General features: G+C 35.5%; 1 protein-coding gene across 2 annotated transcripts; it reads left to right on the top strand.

Moving 5' to 3' along the window:
* Positions 1 to 1,397: 1,397 nt before the first annotated feature.
* HUS1 (HUS1 checkpoint clamp component) lies at positions 1,398 to 17,432 on the top strand. Of its 2 annotated transcripts, none has more exons than XM_074283581.1 (8): positions 1,398 to 1,561; positions 1,885 to 2,012; positions 2,094 to 2,270; positions 4,144 to 4,251; positions 7,366 to 7,440; positions 11,401 to 11,500; positions 12,591 to 12,710; positions 15,857 to 17,432. In XM_074283581.1, exons 1-8 carry the CDS (start codon positions 1,510 to 1,512, stop codon positions 15,937 to 15,939), a joined length of 843 nt encoding a protein of 280 aa, XP_074139682.1. In that variant the 5' UTR covers positions 1,398 to 1,509; the 3' UTR covers positions 15,940 to 17,432. The 2 variants fall into 2 exon arrangements, with proteins under 2 accessions (XP_074139682.1, XP_074139684.1); XM_074283583.1 differs by having other exon boundaries at positions 1,484 to 1,604.
* Positions 17,433 to 18,517: the final 1,085 nt, after the last annotated feature.

Genomic DNA, 18,517 nt, shown 5'->3' with positions numbered 1-18,517 from the left:
CATATTTTCCTTTCCTGCTTTTTGAATGGGGAGAAAAAAAGAACCATGCTGATTTTAGGCATGGAATAAATCTCTGAGAGTTTCTTAAGTACAGAGGGCCATTTCTCCCATCTGGAGGGTGGACACCAAGTGGCAATATTTTGAGAAATATTGCTGAGACTCCCTTGTTGAGGAGCCTCCAAAGTCCTAGTGCAGTGCCAAACTATTCAATGTCAGAAACTGCATCAAGACTTTTGGAACACTCTGTATTTATTGTTATTCCCATTTTATAAAAAAAGCAGAGCTCCAGTGCTTCCAGATTGGTCATGCCCATGGGGAGAACAACTGGCAAGGGGCAAAGTGGGCCCTCAGACTGTTTCCTAGGTTATGTGACCTCAGGAAGTCTGGATTTGCGGCATTGATGCATTGTTGGTGGAGTTGTGAAAGAATCCAGCCATTGTGGAGAGCATTTGGAACTATGCCCAAAAAGTTATCAAACTGTGCATACCCTTTGATCCAGCAGGGCTTATATCCCAAGGAAATACTAAAGAGCGGAAAGGGACCTGTATGTGCCAAAATGTTTGTGGCAGCTCTTTTTGTTGTAGCTAGAAACTGGAAGATGAATGGATGTCCATCAATTGGAGAATGGTTGGGTAAATTGTGGTATATGAAGGTTATGGAATATTATTGCTCTGTAAGAAATGACCAGCAGGAGGAATACAGAGAGGCTTGGAGAGACTTACATCAACTGATGCTGAGTGAAATGAGCAGAACCAGAAGATCACTATACACTTCAACAATGATACTGTATGAGGATGTATTCTGATGGAAGTGGAAATCTTCAACATAGAGAAGATCTAATTCACTTCCAGCTGATCAATGATGGACAGAAATAACTACACCCAGAGAAGGAACACTGGGAAGCAAATGTAAATTGTTAGCACTACTGTCTTATACCTTCGGAATCCAATTCTTTACGTGAAACAAGAAAATTGGATTTACACACATATATTGTATCTAGGTTATACTGTTACACATTTAATATGTATGGGATTGCCTGTCATCTAGGGGAGGGAGTAGAGGGAGGGAGGGGAAAATTTGGAAAAATGAATACAAGGGATAATGTTGTAAAAAAAAAATTATTCATGCATATGTACTGTCAAAAAATATATAATTATAAAATTAAAAAAAAAAAATGGGGCCTTTCCAGCACCACAACAGATGCTTCCTTAAGGCCTCAAACTGTCAAAGGGAAAATGCAAACTTTTGTTACTCAGAAAGAGAAAAGAACAATTTACAGGAAACGCCAGTTACTTTAGCACTTCTCTCAAATCTCCAGCAATTTTTGTCAGAAGTTTCATCGGCTCGCGCAGGCGCAGTGGAACCACTTTGAGGTCAAAGGGCAGGAGGCCTCCGTTACGGCCGTTTAGCTGCCGCAACCGGCAGAACCCGACTGCAGGGCGCGGGAAGACGAGTTTGGGGGAGAAAAGGGCCCACCAGTATTGCGAGCATTTCGCGTCCGTGGGTGCTATGAGGTTCCGGGCCAAGATTGTGGATTTGGGCTGCTTGAATCACTTCACCCGTGAGCGGCTCGCGCGCGTGCGGCTGTGCCAGGGGGCCTGAGGGTGGGAAGCGCTCGCGCGCCGGAAGTTGCGCAAGGATTGGGGTGGGTGGGGGGTCGCTCTTTCCCTTCCCTCCGGGATCTCCGCTGGGGAGTTTATGTCTGACAACCAGCTGGTAGTTATGATTTTATTGTGTACCAACCGCGGGGTTAGCGCCAGGATTGTACCAAAGAGTTCCTGCTCTCAAGCTGGGGCCTTTCCCTCGGGGTCCGGTTGGGTCTCTGCTCTCCCGAGGGGCATCCGCCTCCTCACTCATGCTCTTCTCCGCCCCCCGCCGCCCCAGGTGTCAGCAGCACCATCTCTAAGCTGGCCAAGACATGCACGCTGCGCCTCAGTCCGCACAAACTGTACTTCATCCTGTCCGACAAAGTGGCCAATGGCGGAGTCACCATGTGGTGCGAGCTGAGCCAGGTGAGATCCCCAGCCTATCATCCCCTCCCCCCTGCAGATTCCCTCCCCCCGCCAGAGACCAGCCTAACTTTGTATTCCTAGGGCAACTTCTTTGACGAATTTCAAATGGAAGGAGTCGCAGCGGATCACAATGAAATCTATTTGGAGCTGACGCCGGAAAACTTATCTAGAGCCTTGAAAACGGCCCAGAATGCCAAAACAGTGAAGATCAAACTGACCAACAAGCACTGCCCCTGCCTCACCGTGGCCGTGGAGCTGGTAAGTTCCCAGAAGCCCATGCGCGGGTGCGCGTGCGTATGGGGGCGGTGTCCTGTGCCACGTGACTAGCGTTGTCTTGTATCTGTCTCTCAAAGCCGAACTTTTTGCCGAGTCCTGAAACTTACCTTCCTATGAAATTTAACATGGAATGGACATACAAAAACAAAAACAATTTCTGCCCTACTCCCATTTCCCCCAGGATCTTGTGGTGCAGATCATATGTATATATAGACATATACAAATCAAATCAGCCACAAAATAAGCTGGGGTACATTGTATGAGTGTATGCTTTTTAAAATATATTTTTATTTCACTAAATATTTACCAATTACATTTTTTTAAATTTCTGAGATTTTTTTTTTTTTTTTATTTTGAAGTCCAAATTCTCTCCCGCACTTCCAGTCTTTCCATGTCTTGAAAAGGCAAGCATTATGTTATTAGTTTTGCATGTTGAGGTCATGTAAAAAACCATTTCCATCTTAGCCATGTTGCAAAAGATAAGAGACACACAAATAAGGTGAAAAATACCAGTTTTTTCAGTGTTGAAGTCAGAGTTCATCACTTCTTTTCCTGGTTTCCCACGTTTTTCATTTGCAATTGTCATGGATCAGAGTAGTCAAGTCTTTCAAAATGGATCATCATTATTATATTGCTATTACTAGGCATACTGACCTGGTTCTTTTACCCGACTGCATCAGATTTACCAGATTTTTCTGAAGCCATTCTTGTTATTTCTCATAGCATATTAGTATTCCATCACAATCATCTACCACAATTTATTCAGCTATTCTTCATTTGATGTAACCATCAACTTAATTTCTAATTTTTTCTGCCACACAAAAGAGCTGCTATAAATATTTTTGCGCAGTTAGGCTCTTTTCCCTTTTTCTTTTTTTTTTTTTTGGCTGAGGCAGTTGGGGTTAAGTGACTTGTCCAGGGTCATACAGCTAAGAAGTATTAAGTTTGTGAGACCAGATTTAAACTCAAGTTCTCCTGAATTCAGGCCTGGTGCTCTATCTGTTGCGCTGCCTAGCTGCCTCTCTTTTCCCTTTTCTTTGATTTCTTTGGGATACAGACCTATTATTGGTCAAATGTTGTGTACAGGTTTTTATTCTTTTGGCTATAGTTCCAAATTTTTCTTCAGAGTGATTGGACCAGCTCCCAGTTCTATCACTAGATCATTAATATCTATTTTTCTGCCTCTCCTCCAGCATTTGTTATTTACCTTACCTTAAAGGGTGGCCAAAGCTCGATATTTGTACATTGCCATTAAGTGAAGTGTAGTGAAATGAATGAGGTATATATAGCTTTGGTGACAATATTTTTTACATATTATTAGTTTCAGACATTCCCATTAAACATGTTTAATTATTATTATTATTATCTGTAGCAGGCTGGAACTCTGAAAAGGAATACTTGAATCACAGCATGGTGCTTATGACTGTGCATGCTTAATGTGGTGTAGTGAGGTAATCATACTGAAAGATTTAAGGGCTGAGGGGGGGACACAGAGCCCTCTAAGCCACAGTGCTCTCACCCACAGCTCTCATCCCGAGAAGACTTCAGGCTCCAGACTCCATACTGCATCTTTGACCAGCCACATGGAGGCTCTCCTGCCTCCTTCACTTCTCCATCCTAAGACCAAGGACTTTGCCTGATTCTGAGGTCCTCCAGAGAATTAGCCTAGACATGACAATTATCCTTAATATTTTAATAGTCGAGAAGTGCAAAGACATTATGAACTGAAAGGAAAGAGTAACTTGAGAAATATCAATATTGATTTCATCTCACCAACTTGTCTCTTATTTTTCTGGTGTGTCTGTTTTTATTGATAATATTAAAAATTAACTTCAAATTGTGTTTTTCTTGGCAGCCATCTATGTCAAGCAGTAGTCGCATTGTAACACATGATATCCCTGTAGGGGTTATTCCCAGAAAATTATGGAGTGATTTCCGGGAGCCTACTCTACCAGAATTTGATGTAAGTAATTTTCTGGAGTCTTATTCTTGTTTTAAGTTTTACATTATTATCCTCTAGCAGCACTAAGAAGTTGTATAGCATAACTCTTCTGAAAAAATTCTGAGGACCTTGAAAAATAAACTGGGTATTAATCGATTTTTGAAAAAAAGTAAAGGAAAAATATTATTGTAGTTCAACTTTATTTAAAAACTGGCTAAAGGGATGTTGGAAATTTCATACGTTACCTATTTAAAATAATAATAAAAACTTAAATTTATACAGTATTTAAATAATTAAAAGGTGTTTTATTCACATCAGTCCTTTGAGGAAGATAGTGAAGACACGCAAATTCAGGATCAGAGTGGTTAAGGTAGTTGTTTATTCTATTAGAAAAAAATGAGAGAAATTATAATTTATTTCTCCTCTTAACTCTTTCCTTCGGAGGACTGTACTCTGATAGACGATTCAGACTTCAGAACTTTACCATTTTCATTTTTCTTTAGTAATTGTGGCTACATTTTTTAAAAAGTGTTTTTATTGACCCTTAGTTGGTAAATTGTAACTATTTATAGCCTCAAATTTGTATTCTGCCAAAATTTGAAGTGTGTTAACTCATGTTCATATAAATTTTCACTTAAGGTTGTGTGTTTTTAGTTATGAAAATTTTGGATAGCATGTCAACTTTTAAAAGTATGTTTATCAATAATAGCGAAAATATTGCATTTCTGAGAAATGTGATTTATAAACATTTATTAGGCATTTGATGATTTATGAATATTGTGAATGTCAATATTAAAACAATTTCAAGTTATAGTTCCTTTCCATTATGCTTATGATCTAAACTTAGCAAATAAGTTTCTTCTTCTGGTATCTTTATTGTTTCTAAAAGCTTTTCCTATTCAAAATCCCCTAAGGACCTTTCAGTAAGCTTTAAAGTTTAGATGAGTTTTTCTTTTGTTAATATTTCAAAATTACTTATAAATAAAAATATATAATGAAATAGTAGATTAGAACAAAAACACAAAGCATGTTGAAGTTCTTTAAATGTTGAAACTTTCAGTCTAAAAGGGTTCTAGACAGATAATTATGGTAATATTAGGTTTCTTTGATTCCTGAAATTGGACATGACCAGTCTCCTTAAAAAAGGTTGGACTAGAGTTATCTGTGATGATTCTGTGATTTTATTTAATCCATCAAGCAAGTGTTAGATGTTTATGCTTGGCATAGCCAACAAGCATTTATTAAGTGCTTACCATGTGCCAGAGGTTGTGCCATGTACTGTATATACAAAAAGAGACATAAACATGCTCCATTAAGGAACTTGCTTTCTAATGTAGGAGGCAGCATGCAAATAACTTTCTTAAATCACAAAGAAGGTTTCTGCCAAAATTTTTCCCTCCTCCTCTGTTGCACGCAAAGAAATGACCCTTCTTGCCAAAGCAAACTTCTCTACCTGCACAGGCAATTCCATTTCATCTAGTCCTCTCCAGCAGATCACTCCTCCTGGACTCTCACTCATCTTCTGTGCAGGCTGTTTCCTTTCTGCCTTTTAGCATACCCATGATACCCACTCTAAAAACTCTCACTTGCTCAGCCCATCCTCAGGAGTTACTGTCCTGTACTTCCTTTCCCCTTTATCCTCCTGTATGACAAGGCCATCTACAATTGATGCTTTTACTTCCTTTCATCTCATTCTCTTTAACTCTTTGCAGTCTAGTTTCCAATCTCATCTTTCAACTGAAATAACTGTCTTCAAAGTTATCAGTGATCTTTCTTGCCTAATCTAAGGCCTTTTTTCAGTTCTCATCCTTCTTTCAGTCCTCAACCTCTCAGCAACCTTGGACATTGTTACTCATTTTCTTGTCCTTGATATTCTCTAGGTTGTAGGCTTTTATGATTTTCTGCTCTTTTCTTGGTTCTACCTGTTGAACCTTTCTTTTTTAGTCTCCTTTGCTGGATCTTCATATATCATATATATGCCCACTAATGATGGTTATCCCCCAAAGATCTATTTAGGGTGCTGTTTTTTTCTCCTTCTGTACAGTTTTGCTTGATGATCTCAGTAGTTTATAGATTAAATTGCCATCTATGCTGATAATTCTCAAATTTATTTATCAAGCCCTAATCTCTTTCATGATTGTTAGCCATACTTCTTTAGGTACCTATTGGACATCTCAAATGGGGTGTCCCTTAGATATGTTAAATTCAACAAACAGCTCATTATCATTTCTCCTAAAGTTCTCTCCTGTATTCCCAATATTCTCTGAGTCACCTGAGCTGTCCAATGGCAATTTACCTTTGTAATATCCTGTATTCCCTCTTTTCTCTGCTGCCACTGCCTCTACCATGGTGCAAGCCTATATTATCTCACCTGAACTATTACAGTAGCTTGCTGGTTGGTCTTCCTTTCTCAAGTCTCTTTTCATTCTAATCCATCCTTCGTTCATTTGTCCATTTGATCTTTTTCACTTGCAGGTGTGATTCGCCCATTCACTAAAGATGAGTGATTCCCTATTAATTCCAAGATCAAATATAAAATCCCCTCTTTTAAAGTTCTTTATTATCTGGCCCCTCTCTAATTTTACCAGTCTTCTTATTGACGTTCTTGCTGTTCTTTGCATGAAATACTCCATATATTCATGTATTCATGTATATCCCTGTAATCATTTGTACTGTCTACCCTCCAAACTTAGAATTTTCTTTCTTCTCATCCCCATCTTTTGGCTTCTTTCCAGTCCCAGCCAAAGATCCACATTCTGAAAGAAATCTTTCACTGTTTCCCTTAATGCTAATACTTTCCTTTGTTGATTATCTCCAATTTATTCTGAACATATCTTCTCTTTGCAAACTTATTTACATGTTGTTTGCCCCATTAGGTTGAATTTCTTTATAGCAGGGACTAACAGTGTATGGAACATAGTAGACACATAATAAATTCTTGTTAATTATAGGATATGTACAGTTTAAATGGAAGGTAATCTCAGAAAAGAGAATCATTTACACTGGGTGAAACCAGGAAAGACCTTTTGAATGAAATTGCAATTTGAACTAAGTCTAAAACCTCTATATGTTACTTTCTTTTACTATAACTTATATGTTTTTAATTATTTTTGCATATTTCATTTTTTTTTGTAGGTTAGTATATATTTACCAGTATTGAAAACTATGAAGAGTGTAGTGGAAAGAATGAAAAATATCAGCAATCATATTGTAAGTTATAACTTCCTTCATCTAGAAGAATAGTTAAGATACTTTTTTGGTGCATTTTTAAGAGGCAATTGACTTTGCCCTTTAAAATGTATATAAATTATATTTGTGTGTCTATAAACATGCAGTTTATTTCATGGTTCTACGTGTTTAAGATGCAATACAGTACATACTCTATTCCAGACTCATTAAAAGCTGGTGTTTAAGACTGAAATATTTCACAGCTGTCCCTAGTTTCTTCTTACTGGTACTTTTTAGATGGAATAGATGAAGTTTTGGAATATAATAACTTGGCTTTATAGTGAGTAGTTGATTAAGAAGGTAGTATTAAAGAATGAGATAAAATTTCTATACTTGGCCAATGAAACAAATATGACAACAGATTGAGGACATCTACAGATATTGGAAAGAATATATTTGCCTGTGGGCTTGTCTATCCCAAGGGGCCTTAAAACTGAAAAAGGAGTCTTGTATATCTTCCAATTCAGAAAATGACAGGCATTACATAAAAATAGCAGTGGAGAAACTAAGCAATTCACAGAAAGCAGTGTCCAGGAAGTGGCATGGTGATATGCCCTTTGATTTCTATAGGATGTGTAGAATGGATAAAATGAATTAGAGAATTTAAGATAAGGGGTAAATTTGATGTCATAAGCATTACTAACACTTAGCAAAATATGATTCATAACTAGACTACAGCAAAGAAGGAATTATCCAGTCATTTCAGTTGTGTCCAGCTCTTTCTTTGTGATCCTGCATGGGGTTTTCTTGTCAAGGATACGGGAAGTGGTTTACTATTTCCTCCAGCTCATGGAACTGAGACAAATAGGGTTAAGTGACTTGACCAGGGTCATACAATTGATAAATATCTGAAGCCTGATTTGGATTCAAATCTCTCTGACCCTAGGTAATGCTCTATCCCTGTACCATCTAGCTGTGCAAGAAAGGAATTATCTGAGAGGCTAAAGAGTAGTAGATATTATGTGAGAAAATTTGTTCATCCAAAGTAGAAGTACTTGAGTTAGGATTTGTGGATAGAAAAACAGAAGCTGGGGGCAGCTAGGTGGCGCAGTGGATAGAGCACCAGCCTTGAACTCAGGAGGACCCGAATTCAAATCTGGTCTCAGACACTTAACACTTCCTAGCTGTGTGACCCTAGGCAAATCACTTAACCCCAGCCTCAAAAAAAAAAAAAAGAAAAGAAAACAGAAGCTGTAGTAATGGTAGTAAGCCACTCTACAATGTCTAGCAAGAAGGAAAAAATGAATCCACTTCAGAAACAGATCACAAAGTTAACATCAAAGCAAAATCAATTGGTGCTAGAAAAATTTAGCTACCTGGATATTTGTCTAAGCTCTTTCTTTTGAAAGCTGAGCAATTGATTAGTTCTTGATCATTTTTTAGAGAAATTCTTATTTAATTTGGAAGACAATTAAAAAACATTTATTGAATATGGGCTTAGGCATTGTGTTAGGTGCTGAAAATAACAAAGACTGTTCTCAGGCTGGTAACAATAATAAGACTTTTTTTTATCTTGAATGATTTTATTAGGTAAGATAACATCTACACTTAGAAATATATACAAGCCAAGTATCAAGTAATTTCATTGAGGAAGTCTGGAAAAGTTTACTTTAGAAGATGGTACTTAAATAGAGTTTGAGGATGTGGGGGCTTCCAAAAGGCAACATGAGGGAAAAGAGGGGATGTCATTCTGACCAATAAAAGAGGAATGGTAGTCAAAGAAGAATCTTGAGTGAAAGAGTTCATAGCACTCAGAATTTCTAATGTAATATAGGAAAGCTGATGTATTCTGATATCCCCCTTTGATTTTGGGAGAGAATATTTCAGAATTTCAAAGTGTAAGAGAACATGGCCTAAAATTCTGCAGGGAAAGTCAGTTCTTCTAATTGGATGGAATTTTAATAGGTTTAAATGTAGATTACTGTACTTGGCATTTAAAAAAAAATTACAGGCAGAGGTGATGTGACTATGTAGCTTTTCATGTGGAAAGGAAACTGGGTTTAGGTGTACCATAAATGTTATATATGCCAGTATTAAACTGGTATTAAACAGTATTAAACTAGTGGGATCTTAGGCTATTATCAATAGAAACATAGCATATAGAGATATAGTCCTAATAAGCTGTTTTGATTGAACCATTTCTGAAGTACTGTGTTCAGTTCTGGGCATTTTAGCAAGAAACATTGAAAAGCAAAGGGACTTTCCCAGTAGTAGGCTTTAAATCATGCAATATAACAATCAATTGAAAGATCAGAAGATGTTTAGCTAGAGAATATAAGATGGTAGATTTCTTCAAGCATTTGAAGGTTTGTCATGTGAAAGAAAGGTTATAAATGTTTTGGTTGGCCACTCAAGATAGAGCTAAAGCTTTCTGCATTTGTTTTCAAACTCCATAGTTCATTTTAAAATGAAGGTTATTTTCCTGTAGAATTCTAAAACTTTTGATCTATTCAACAAATGTTTGGTTGTATAGTTGAATGTGTATATGTGTGTATGTGTCTTTTTTTTTTTTTAACATGTGTAAAAATATAGCATAAGTATCAGAGATTTACTTTGAATTTTTATAGATGTAGATCTTTAATAGTGATTAATTTTAAGAATAGCTATCTGCCATATTTTTGTTGAGCAATTAAGACTTCCTTCATTCCAATGCAAATAAATGGTTCAACTGTTCATAGGTTTTCAACTTATTATAAAATTATTAAAGATTAACTACTGAAGGAAATAGTCATGTAATTTTTTCAATCATAAATTATTTTAAGGATCTTAGCTCCCATTTAGAGTTGACAGATTTCTTTAGGTTATAAGTCATAGGATTTAAGAGTGAGGCAGGATCTTAATCATTATGAAATTCAGCTACCTACTTTTATTTTTTATTTATTTTTAAAATATAATATATGTATTTATATACTTCCCTCCAGGATTGCCTTATTTAACATATACAGCATATCTATTCTATGTACATAGATTGTGATTTGCATGCTCTTTTAAATTGTAAATTTTATTACAACAGGAACTATGGTTTTGACTTCATTTTTTTAAACTGGGATATACTCATGCTTCCAGAAACTTCAATAACAGGCACCTAATATAAGGGTTAGACACCCCTTCATTTTCTACTCATCTTTATACTTTTTCATCTTCCCCTAGAACCATCTACCTTCCTCCCTCCCCACCAACTACCACCCTTTTTAAAAAATTAATTTAATTAATTTTTATAATTATAACATTTTTTTTGACAGTACATATGCATGGATAATTTTTTTTTACAACATTATCCCTTACACTTCCTTCTGTTCCGAATTTTCCCCTCCTTTCTTCCACCCCCTCCCCTAGATGGCAGGCATTCCCATACATATTAAATATGTTATAGTATATCCTAGATAAAATATATGTGTGCAGAACCGAATTTTTTTGTTGTTGTTGTTGCAAAGGAAGAATTTGATTCAGAAGGTAAAAATAACCTGGGAAGAAAAACAAAAATTCAAACAGTTTACACTCATTTCCCAGTGTTGCTTCTCTGGGTGTAGCTACCTCTGTCCATCATTGATCAATTGGAACTGAATTAGATCTTCTCTTTGTTGAAGATATCCACTTCCATCAGAATACATCCTCATACAGTATTGTTGTTGAAGTGTATAATGATCTCCTGGTTCTGCTCATTTCACTAGGTACCTACTTTTATAAATGAGGAAGCTTAAGCTCAGAGAGGTTATTTACAGAACCAGGAAACTCAGATTTTCTCACTCCATATGTAGTTCTCTATTCTACTAAATCATTCTGCCACCCATAGTATAGTTTCCTGGTCAGTAGGGGAAATTTGCCTTTAAGTGCTCTTTTATATTTTATCTTAAAAGCCTATTATTACCATGTGTCTAAAACTATTTCTTCCATACTCATTGATTAAAAATTTTAATCATATATTCAAACTGTAATTTATAGATTATTGAAGCAAATCTAAAAGGAGACATGAACTTGAAAATAGAAACTGATTTAGTATGCATTACAACACATTTTAAACATCTTGCAAATCCTCCACGGGGTAAGATTTCTGTTTTTTCTTTAACTTTAAATATTAAATTTGAAATCTAGTTCATTACATTTTTTATTCATAATGAGAGGGGGAAATGGAATAATTTGTATAGTTATTCCAGTTTGAGAAAAAAATACATTGAACTAGATATTTTTTTAATCTTAATGATTTATCCAGTTAATAATAAAGAGTGGTATGATTCTTCTGGAAAAAATGTGGAATGAACTTGAAATATTGTTTTGTTTTGTTTTTTATCATGCTCTTTCAGAATAATTCTTGTATATAAGATATATAAATTTATTTTGAACTAGATCTATGATTTCCTTAGTGTAGAAAACTCATGTGGAAACTCCTTTTATCAATGCAGATTGTCATCTCTGCAACTTGTAGACTTGGAAAGTTTTTTGGGCGTACTAAGAAGTTAAGTGATTTGCTCAAATTACATAGAGCCTAATCACATATATATTGATAAGAAACAACATATTCGTTAGTTAAATCTCATGGTCAGTTATTTTTTTTGTGTGTCTTAACTCAAGAGATATTTGTTAAAGATGAGATAGCATGATGGTTCTTTCAGATTATATACTCCCTTTAAATATGGATCATATCTTTCATATTAGTATGCTATGTGACATACAATTGGGATTATAAATGTTTGTTGATTGGATGAAGGAATGCATTTTCAAATTGCTATTATCTTTGTAAAGTGAAGATGAAGAGGTGCAAGTACACATGACTCCCAGAAAAATGGTAGTTATTCCATTTAACTGCATAAAAACCAATTCTATTGAATTTGAAAGATGCCATGTTACAGTACATAAAAGGCTGGCCTTGGAGCTGGAATGATTTGGGTTCAAACTCTCATCTGATACATTCAGCTTTGTGATCCTAGTTAAGTCACTCAACCTCTCAGTATTCTAGGGAAAAACTCTGAGATTCTTATTGACTTACTGACTTGCATTGCCAGAGGAAATTTCCTCAACCAGAGAGTTCCGTGTTCCAATAGAATCAGATCTAGTCCCATACCTTTTAACATATTTAGTCTAGATTGTTTTATAATAATAATAATTTTGTTTAAAACCCTTTTCTATCATTGTAGCCTGTGAAGATATTCTTCATGATAGAGACTTAGAGAACATGGTTGCAGCACGAATTGATATTAAGAAGCTTCTACAGTTTCTTGCAGGACAGCAAGTAAACCCAACAAAAGTATTATGTAGTAAGTTTGCTTCACTATTCTATTTCTTTGCATAAATAGTGCCAGTCCAGAGCACTTTTTTAAAAATTTAGTAAAATCTCAGTTATTTGGAATTCAACATTGTAGAAGCTTCAGCTTTTTGGGACAAGTTAGGGTTGGGAATGGAGGAGGATCTTTTAGGCAGCAGAACACTCATTGAGCTTCACATACCTACAACACAGTACGTATTCAGTGTTGAAAGGAGGAGTGAGCATCTAGCAGCAGCAGGTGGCTATGGCAGAGAAGGATCATGAAGCTTGCTACTATTGCAGTGGGAGAGAACATCAGACAGAAGGTTTGATCTCTTGCCTAGCATTTCTGCATGAAAACTCAGTCATGTGGAAGAAACAATACTGGAGGGCTGGTTCAGTCAGCAGTGAGGAGAGCAATCTCCCTCTTGCCCCTCAGGAGAAGAAGCTGCCCTCCTCTTGTTCTTCCTTTTCTTTTATCTCCTTCATTTCTTCCTCCTCTCAGATGGATCCCTTGTGCATGTGAAAGGAATTTGCCTTGGCAAGAAGAAAGAACATTTCTTATTGTGAGATAGAACTAAAGGAGTAGATAATGGCAAAAAGTATTTAAGTGATGGAAAAGGAGAGGAGAAAAGGTGAATGGTCTCAAGTTTTTCAGTAAAATATTATGCAGAATTCTTGGTTGGAAGGAGTGGGAGCCATGGGAGATTTCTATGTATATATGAGAAAGAAGTAAATATCAAAAAACACCCTGGTGTGAGAATCTTTTTTTTAGAAAAGTAAGGTTCAAGGCCCCTGCCAGTGGCTTATACTCATTCAGCCCTATGTCCTTCTAGCATAAGGATGATTGTAGGTCTCAGGAAAATGGCTATAAAAAATGGCTCATTTCCTGGGGCTTCAGCATAGCTGAAGTTTTGCTATGTCTCAGGTAGATGAAAGCAGCAACTTGAATTACATAATAGCTGGAAACCAGATGTATATTCTAGTTCCAAATACTTTCATAGTTTGATTTCTCTACTACTGGTGACATACAAAATTTTTACTCCCTTTTCAGGTTCATCATAAAAGGAACTTGGTGACAAAGTTATTAATTTCTCTAAATACATTTCCCACTGTTTTCTATTGTCTCTGCCTAGTCTAGCATAATTGTGAGTTGAGTTCTGTACATATTATAAAACTTTTTTTTTTTTTTTAATAGGGCATATTACAAATGCAAGCCAGCATAACATACTGTATGGAGAACTGTTCATATACCCAGGAAAATATGGATTCCTGTCCTACTTCTGTCAAATTCTACCTTATGTTAACGTGGACAAGCTGAGCCTTTTATTGATGACTTAGGGATAAATATGAATCATACTGGGCTACTGGGTCTGTGGCAGCCAAGTGGTGGAGTGTTCTTAGAGTGTCAGACCTGAAATCAATAAGACCTGAGCCTTGGGCTCTTATGAGCTATGTAGCCCTGGGCTCATCACCTAAACCTGTTTCTCAGTTTTTCTCTTCTGTAAAATAAATTAGAGAAGGAAATAGCAAACTGGTCCAGTATCTATGCCAAGAAATAGAGTGGGACATAACTGAAGTGACCAAAAAACCACAGCTGGGTCTGTAGAAATATTACTGGTCTTCTTCCCAACCCCCAATATACATGCACATATATCCACTCTAGAACTGTCTTGTGGTTTGTGTGCTGTTATTGTGGCACAGTCATCCCCTTAGGAGTTATTAAACCTGGATGATTTGTTTGTTTTCCCAGATTGAAGAGCTGTCTTGTAATTAGGAGGCGCTTCTCTCATACTATTGACTTTTTTTATTATGCTTTTATAACTATTGCCCCATGAGAGTGATCCTTTCTTTCTCTACCATTAATCATACAGATTGGGTATAATCTTTGGTCCTTCCATTCTTCTTAGATAGCTTTGTCATTTTTCATACTTTAGAAATGGAGCTATTGCTTCACTGACAGGTTTTTAATTTATATTCATTTGCCCTGGAACTTAGTATATGATTTTATCATTTTAAATCCTGGGAATATCCAGAAGCTGACCAGATCAGTGTCCTACATTTTTCCCCCTCTAATAGTATTTTATGACTAATCAATACTAAATTATTTTTAAAAAAATTATACTTTATGATAATTCAAGTTCACCATTATAGACATCTATTATTTTATTATTCTGTATATGACTAGACCCTTAGAAATTACTTGTTTTTGTGGGAATGTTTACTGTTACAGGGCTTCCTTGTGATTGGTGTGCTTTCAGTGTGGCATCTGGAAGTTGATGCTATTAGTGAGTTTTTCTACTGCAGGACATTACTAAATATCACTTGTAGGAGCAACTAGATGGCACAGTAGGTAGAGCACTGATCCTGAAGTCAGAAGGACCTGAATTTAAATCTGGCCTCACTGGCTATGTGACCTTGGGCAAGTGTGAATGCCAAGTCTTCATTCACTACTGCCAGTCTTTCCTAATTCCCAGGCCCTCAGAGAAATCTCTGGTCACTTTTGCAATGCTTAAACCAGTTTTACCAAGCTTACCTCTACCTCAGGTCTTCTGGCCATCATTTCATAAGAACATGGTTTAGATACATGACATAGCACTTGGGAGCAATTATATGCAAGTTCAGGATCCTTATTCAAGTATCCATATCCTACCTTTTGACCTCCTGCACACTATTAGTTACTACTCCCAGCAGAGCTCCCAGTGAAAAGAACCAACTTCCTTGTCACTACAGCTTAAATAGGGCCTATGAGGTCACACACACGCCAGTCAGAGAAGGAGACTCCTCCGTTAATGATGCTAGTCTCAATGTGACCAGAGTTCCTGCCCATGAGGCGGTCCTTACTAGTACACAGCAGACCCATTTCCGGGAGTCTCAAGCTTTATTGCTTGTTTACTTCCTATTGCATTGTCCATGAGTCCTCCGACCCTTACAGGCAAGTCATTTAACTCCAACTTTTACCCCCCTACCTCACAAAACAAAAGCAAAAACCTAGATATCATTTATTTGTATTTGGAAGAAAGATGATTACATCCTAGAGAAAAAAATTTATATTTAAAAGTAATTCTTTATTTGAAAGCAAGGTGTTATACACAGGAAAATTCATTAGTGTGTGCACTTGAACACTTTTTAAAAATGCCATCTCTTTTTTTCTTCCAGATATTGTGAAAAACCGGATTGTTCACTTTATTTTGGTACATGATGAGGTTTCCCTTCAGTATTTCATTCCTGCATTGTCATAAGAATTCACCTGTTGAAGAGCTTTTGCCAATCCAAAGACCTTTTCTATCAAAATGAAAGAAGATGATGGATAGTGTGTTTGAAGCCTTTGGGCTTTATCCTCACTATGGTATATACATCATGTAAAAGCAACTTCTTTTTTGTTTTTTATAATATGTTCACAAGATGTATATTAATGAAACAGTTGCATAAGCTATGCCTTTGGCTTTTTTGGGGTATTTTACCTTTAAGAAATTGAAAAGTTTAATTATAATTTTGGGCATTGAATTTTAACTTGTTTGATTGCTGCTAAATGAAAACTAGCAAACATTATGCATACATGTACATCACAGGTTTAGAAGAACATCTCAGCATTATTTAAGAGGGTGCTTTCTGATGAAGATAGTAGTGTTTCTATAAGACATTTGTCACTTCCTAAAGCCGACATTCAAAAGATTCAAATTTAGTTATGCAGCTATCTCTTTTTGGGAGTGGTGCAATAGAGGGGAGAAAAATAACTTTGTATTTTTATGCTGTTCCTGGGGTAAGGAAGGTGTTTCTAGGAATGATTCTCTGTGTTACCATAAATAAGTTCTAGAGCTAATCATCAAAGTATTCCTGAACTTGAGTCTGGTAAAGTTAATGCTTTATGTAGGATTTTCACTTGAGAAAGTTTCTTCTTGTGTTTGTTGGCTTGAATGAAGGGACCATTTTACATATTGTTTTTTAAAGTTTTCCTAAAGTAAATACTACAAAGGCTCCTTGAATTTTTATTCAAGTTGTAAGGCTTCTGAAACTATTATATTTTTTTTAAACAAATATAATGAATATGCAGTTTGTAGCATGAAAATTTTTTAAAAATTCATTAGCTCATTTTTCTTTGGAAGTTTCTTAGAAAAAATTATTTCAAAATAATTTTTAGGTTTCCAAATTCAATTTGTCTTTACGTATCCAAATTCGGTACAGGTACTGATTGATAAGTTCTCATTTACTCTGATGTCATTTATTACATTTCCCTTTACACCTTAGTCTCAGGGACTCTGTACTGAAGTTGTGGATGATTTAAGAAATAGAACATTACTTATATTTATATTTATCTTTCATACCAATTTGAAGAATATGGAAAAAATTTGATTCAACTTTCAAATACAATATGCAAATGAGATTTCAACAGAAAATTATAATGTTCCTTCTTATTGTTTTATATCATTTTACCAAATCTTAGTAATTTTACTAGTTAACCAGTTAATTTTACAGTATTTGATAATTTATTAAACACCTTAAATTCAAAAAGATCCTTTTATTCAGTTTTTTCCCTTGCAGTTCTGTCCTCATATAGAAATCTAAAATTACACTATAAAAAGGTCTGAAAGATTTTATAAATTTGTTAGCTTTTTTCAAGAATTGTGTGTTTATAGATTTTAACAAGTTTCAGAATGATTTAAGTTAGAATAAGTAAATGTAAAAGATATTTGTAAAACTTTATTTTTTTAAATAAAATTTTCCACTTATAAAATGGAGACTGAATTTTTCTAATTAATATTGCCTAAAATGTAATTTCCTTCCCCTTTCAAACATAAAAATTTTGAACTGACAGGTGAAATTTTGAAATATCGTGACAGTCGCAGAATTGAAATGTTTTATTAGGAAGAAGCTTTACAGATCATAGAATTTTAGAGTTTTTGAGTTTCATTCATATGGAATCTTACCTCTCCTTCTTTTAGCATGAGTATATTAACCCAGTGAGTCAAAGTAACTTGATCACAGTTATCTCGCTTGTTATTTTAAATAGAGCTGAGACTAGAACTCAGATCTCATGACTTGCAGTGTCTCTAAAATATCTTAAGATTTGCTTATAAACTTATTTCCTTGCATAATTATTTGACCAAATTGTAGAGGTTCATATTTATTTCAATTTCGGTTGTTTTTGTTTTTGTTTTTTTTCCTCCTTTTATGTCGAACTTAAAAACAATTAGCTAATTTTCAGCAGTACAATGATTGTCAAGACAATCCCAAAGGACTAATGATGAAACATACTATCTACCTCCAGAGGAAGTATTGATTGAACATAGATTGAAGCATATTATTTTTGAATTTCTTTCATTTTTATTTGAATTTGCTTATACAAAATGACAAATATGGAAATGTTTTACATAATTGCACATGTATAACATTTATCTGATTGCCTGCCATGTCAGGGAAAGGGGGGGAAGGGATAGAATTTGGAACTCAAAACTTTAAATAAAAATGTTTAAAAAAAAATAAAGATGGTCTAGATATCCTAACATTCTCTTTCATCTATGGAAGTTAAATGAATGTTCTTTCTTCTCCCTCTCCTCCCCATAAAAACAAAAACAAAAAACACAATTAGCAAGTTTTGAAGACTGAATTTTGATGGGACCAGTGTACTCCCAGTCACTTGGGCTTGAAATCATGGAATCAATTTTGATTATTCTCTGTGGTTTACTCAATATTTTATCAGATTCCAAGTTCTCTTGATTCTACTGCCAAAGAATCTTTCACAGGATTCTACCTTTTCTCATATAGCCATTCTTCTTTTTCAGGCACTTACTCTTGTTTGATTTGATAGTCTGCTGTTTC

The sequence above is a fragment of the Sminthopsis crassicaudata genome, chromosome 1 (assembly GCF_048593235.1).
Source record: "Sminthopsis crassicaudata isolate SCR6 chromosome 1, ASM4859323v1, whole genome shotgun sequence".
Classification (NCBI taxonomy): domain Eukaryota; kingdom Metazoa; phylum Chordata; class Mammalia; order Dasyuromorphia; family Dasyuridae; genus Sminthopsis; species Sminthopsis crassicaudata.
The sequence above is the reverse complement of the archived record's forward strand: the minus strand, read 5'-3'. Positions and strand labels throughout refer to the sequence as shown.

What these genes read in the sequence shown, in the direction of transcription:
- HUS1 (XM_074283581.1), top strand. Translation starts at nt 1,510, where the DNA reads ATGAGGTTCCGGGCCAAGATTGTGGATTTGGGCTGCTTGAATCACTTC. An exon ending in AAAATATCAGCAATCATATT is followed by an intron (nt 7,441 to 11,400) that starts GTAAGTTATAAC and finishes TGTAATTTATAG; the next exon opens with ATTATTGAAGCAAATCTAAA. An exon ending in CCCAACAAAAGTATTATGTA is followed by an intron (nt 12,711 to 15,856) that starts GTAAGTTTGCTT and finishes TTTTTCTTCCAG; the next exon opens with ATATTGTGAAAAACCGGATT.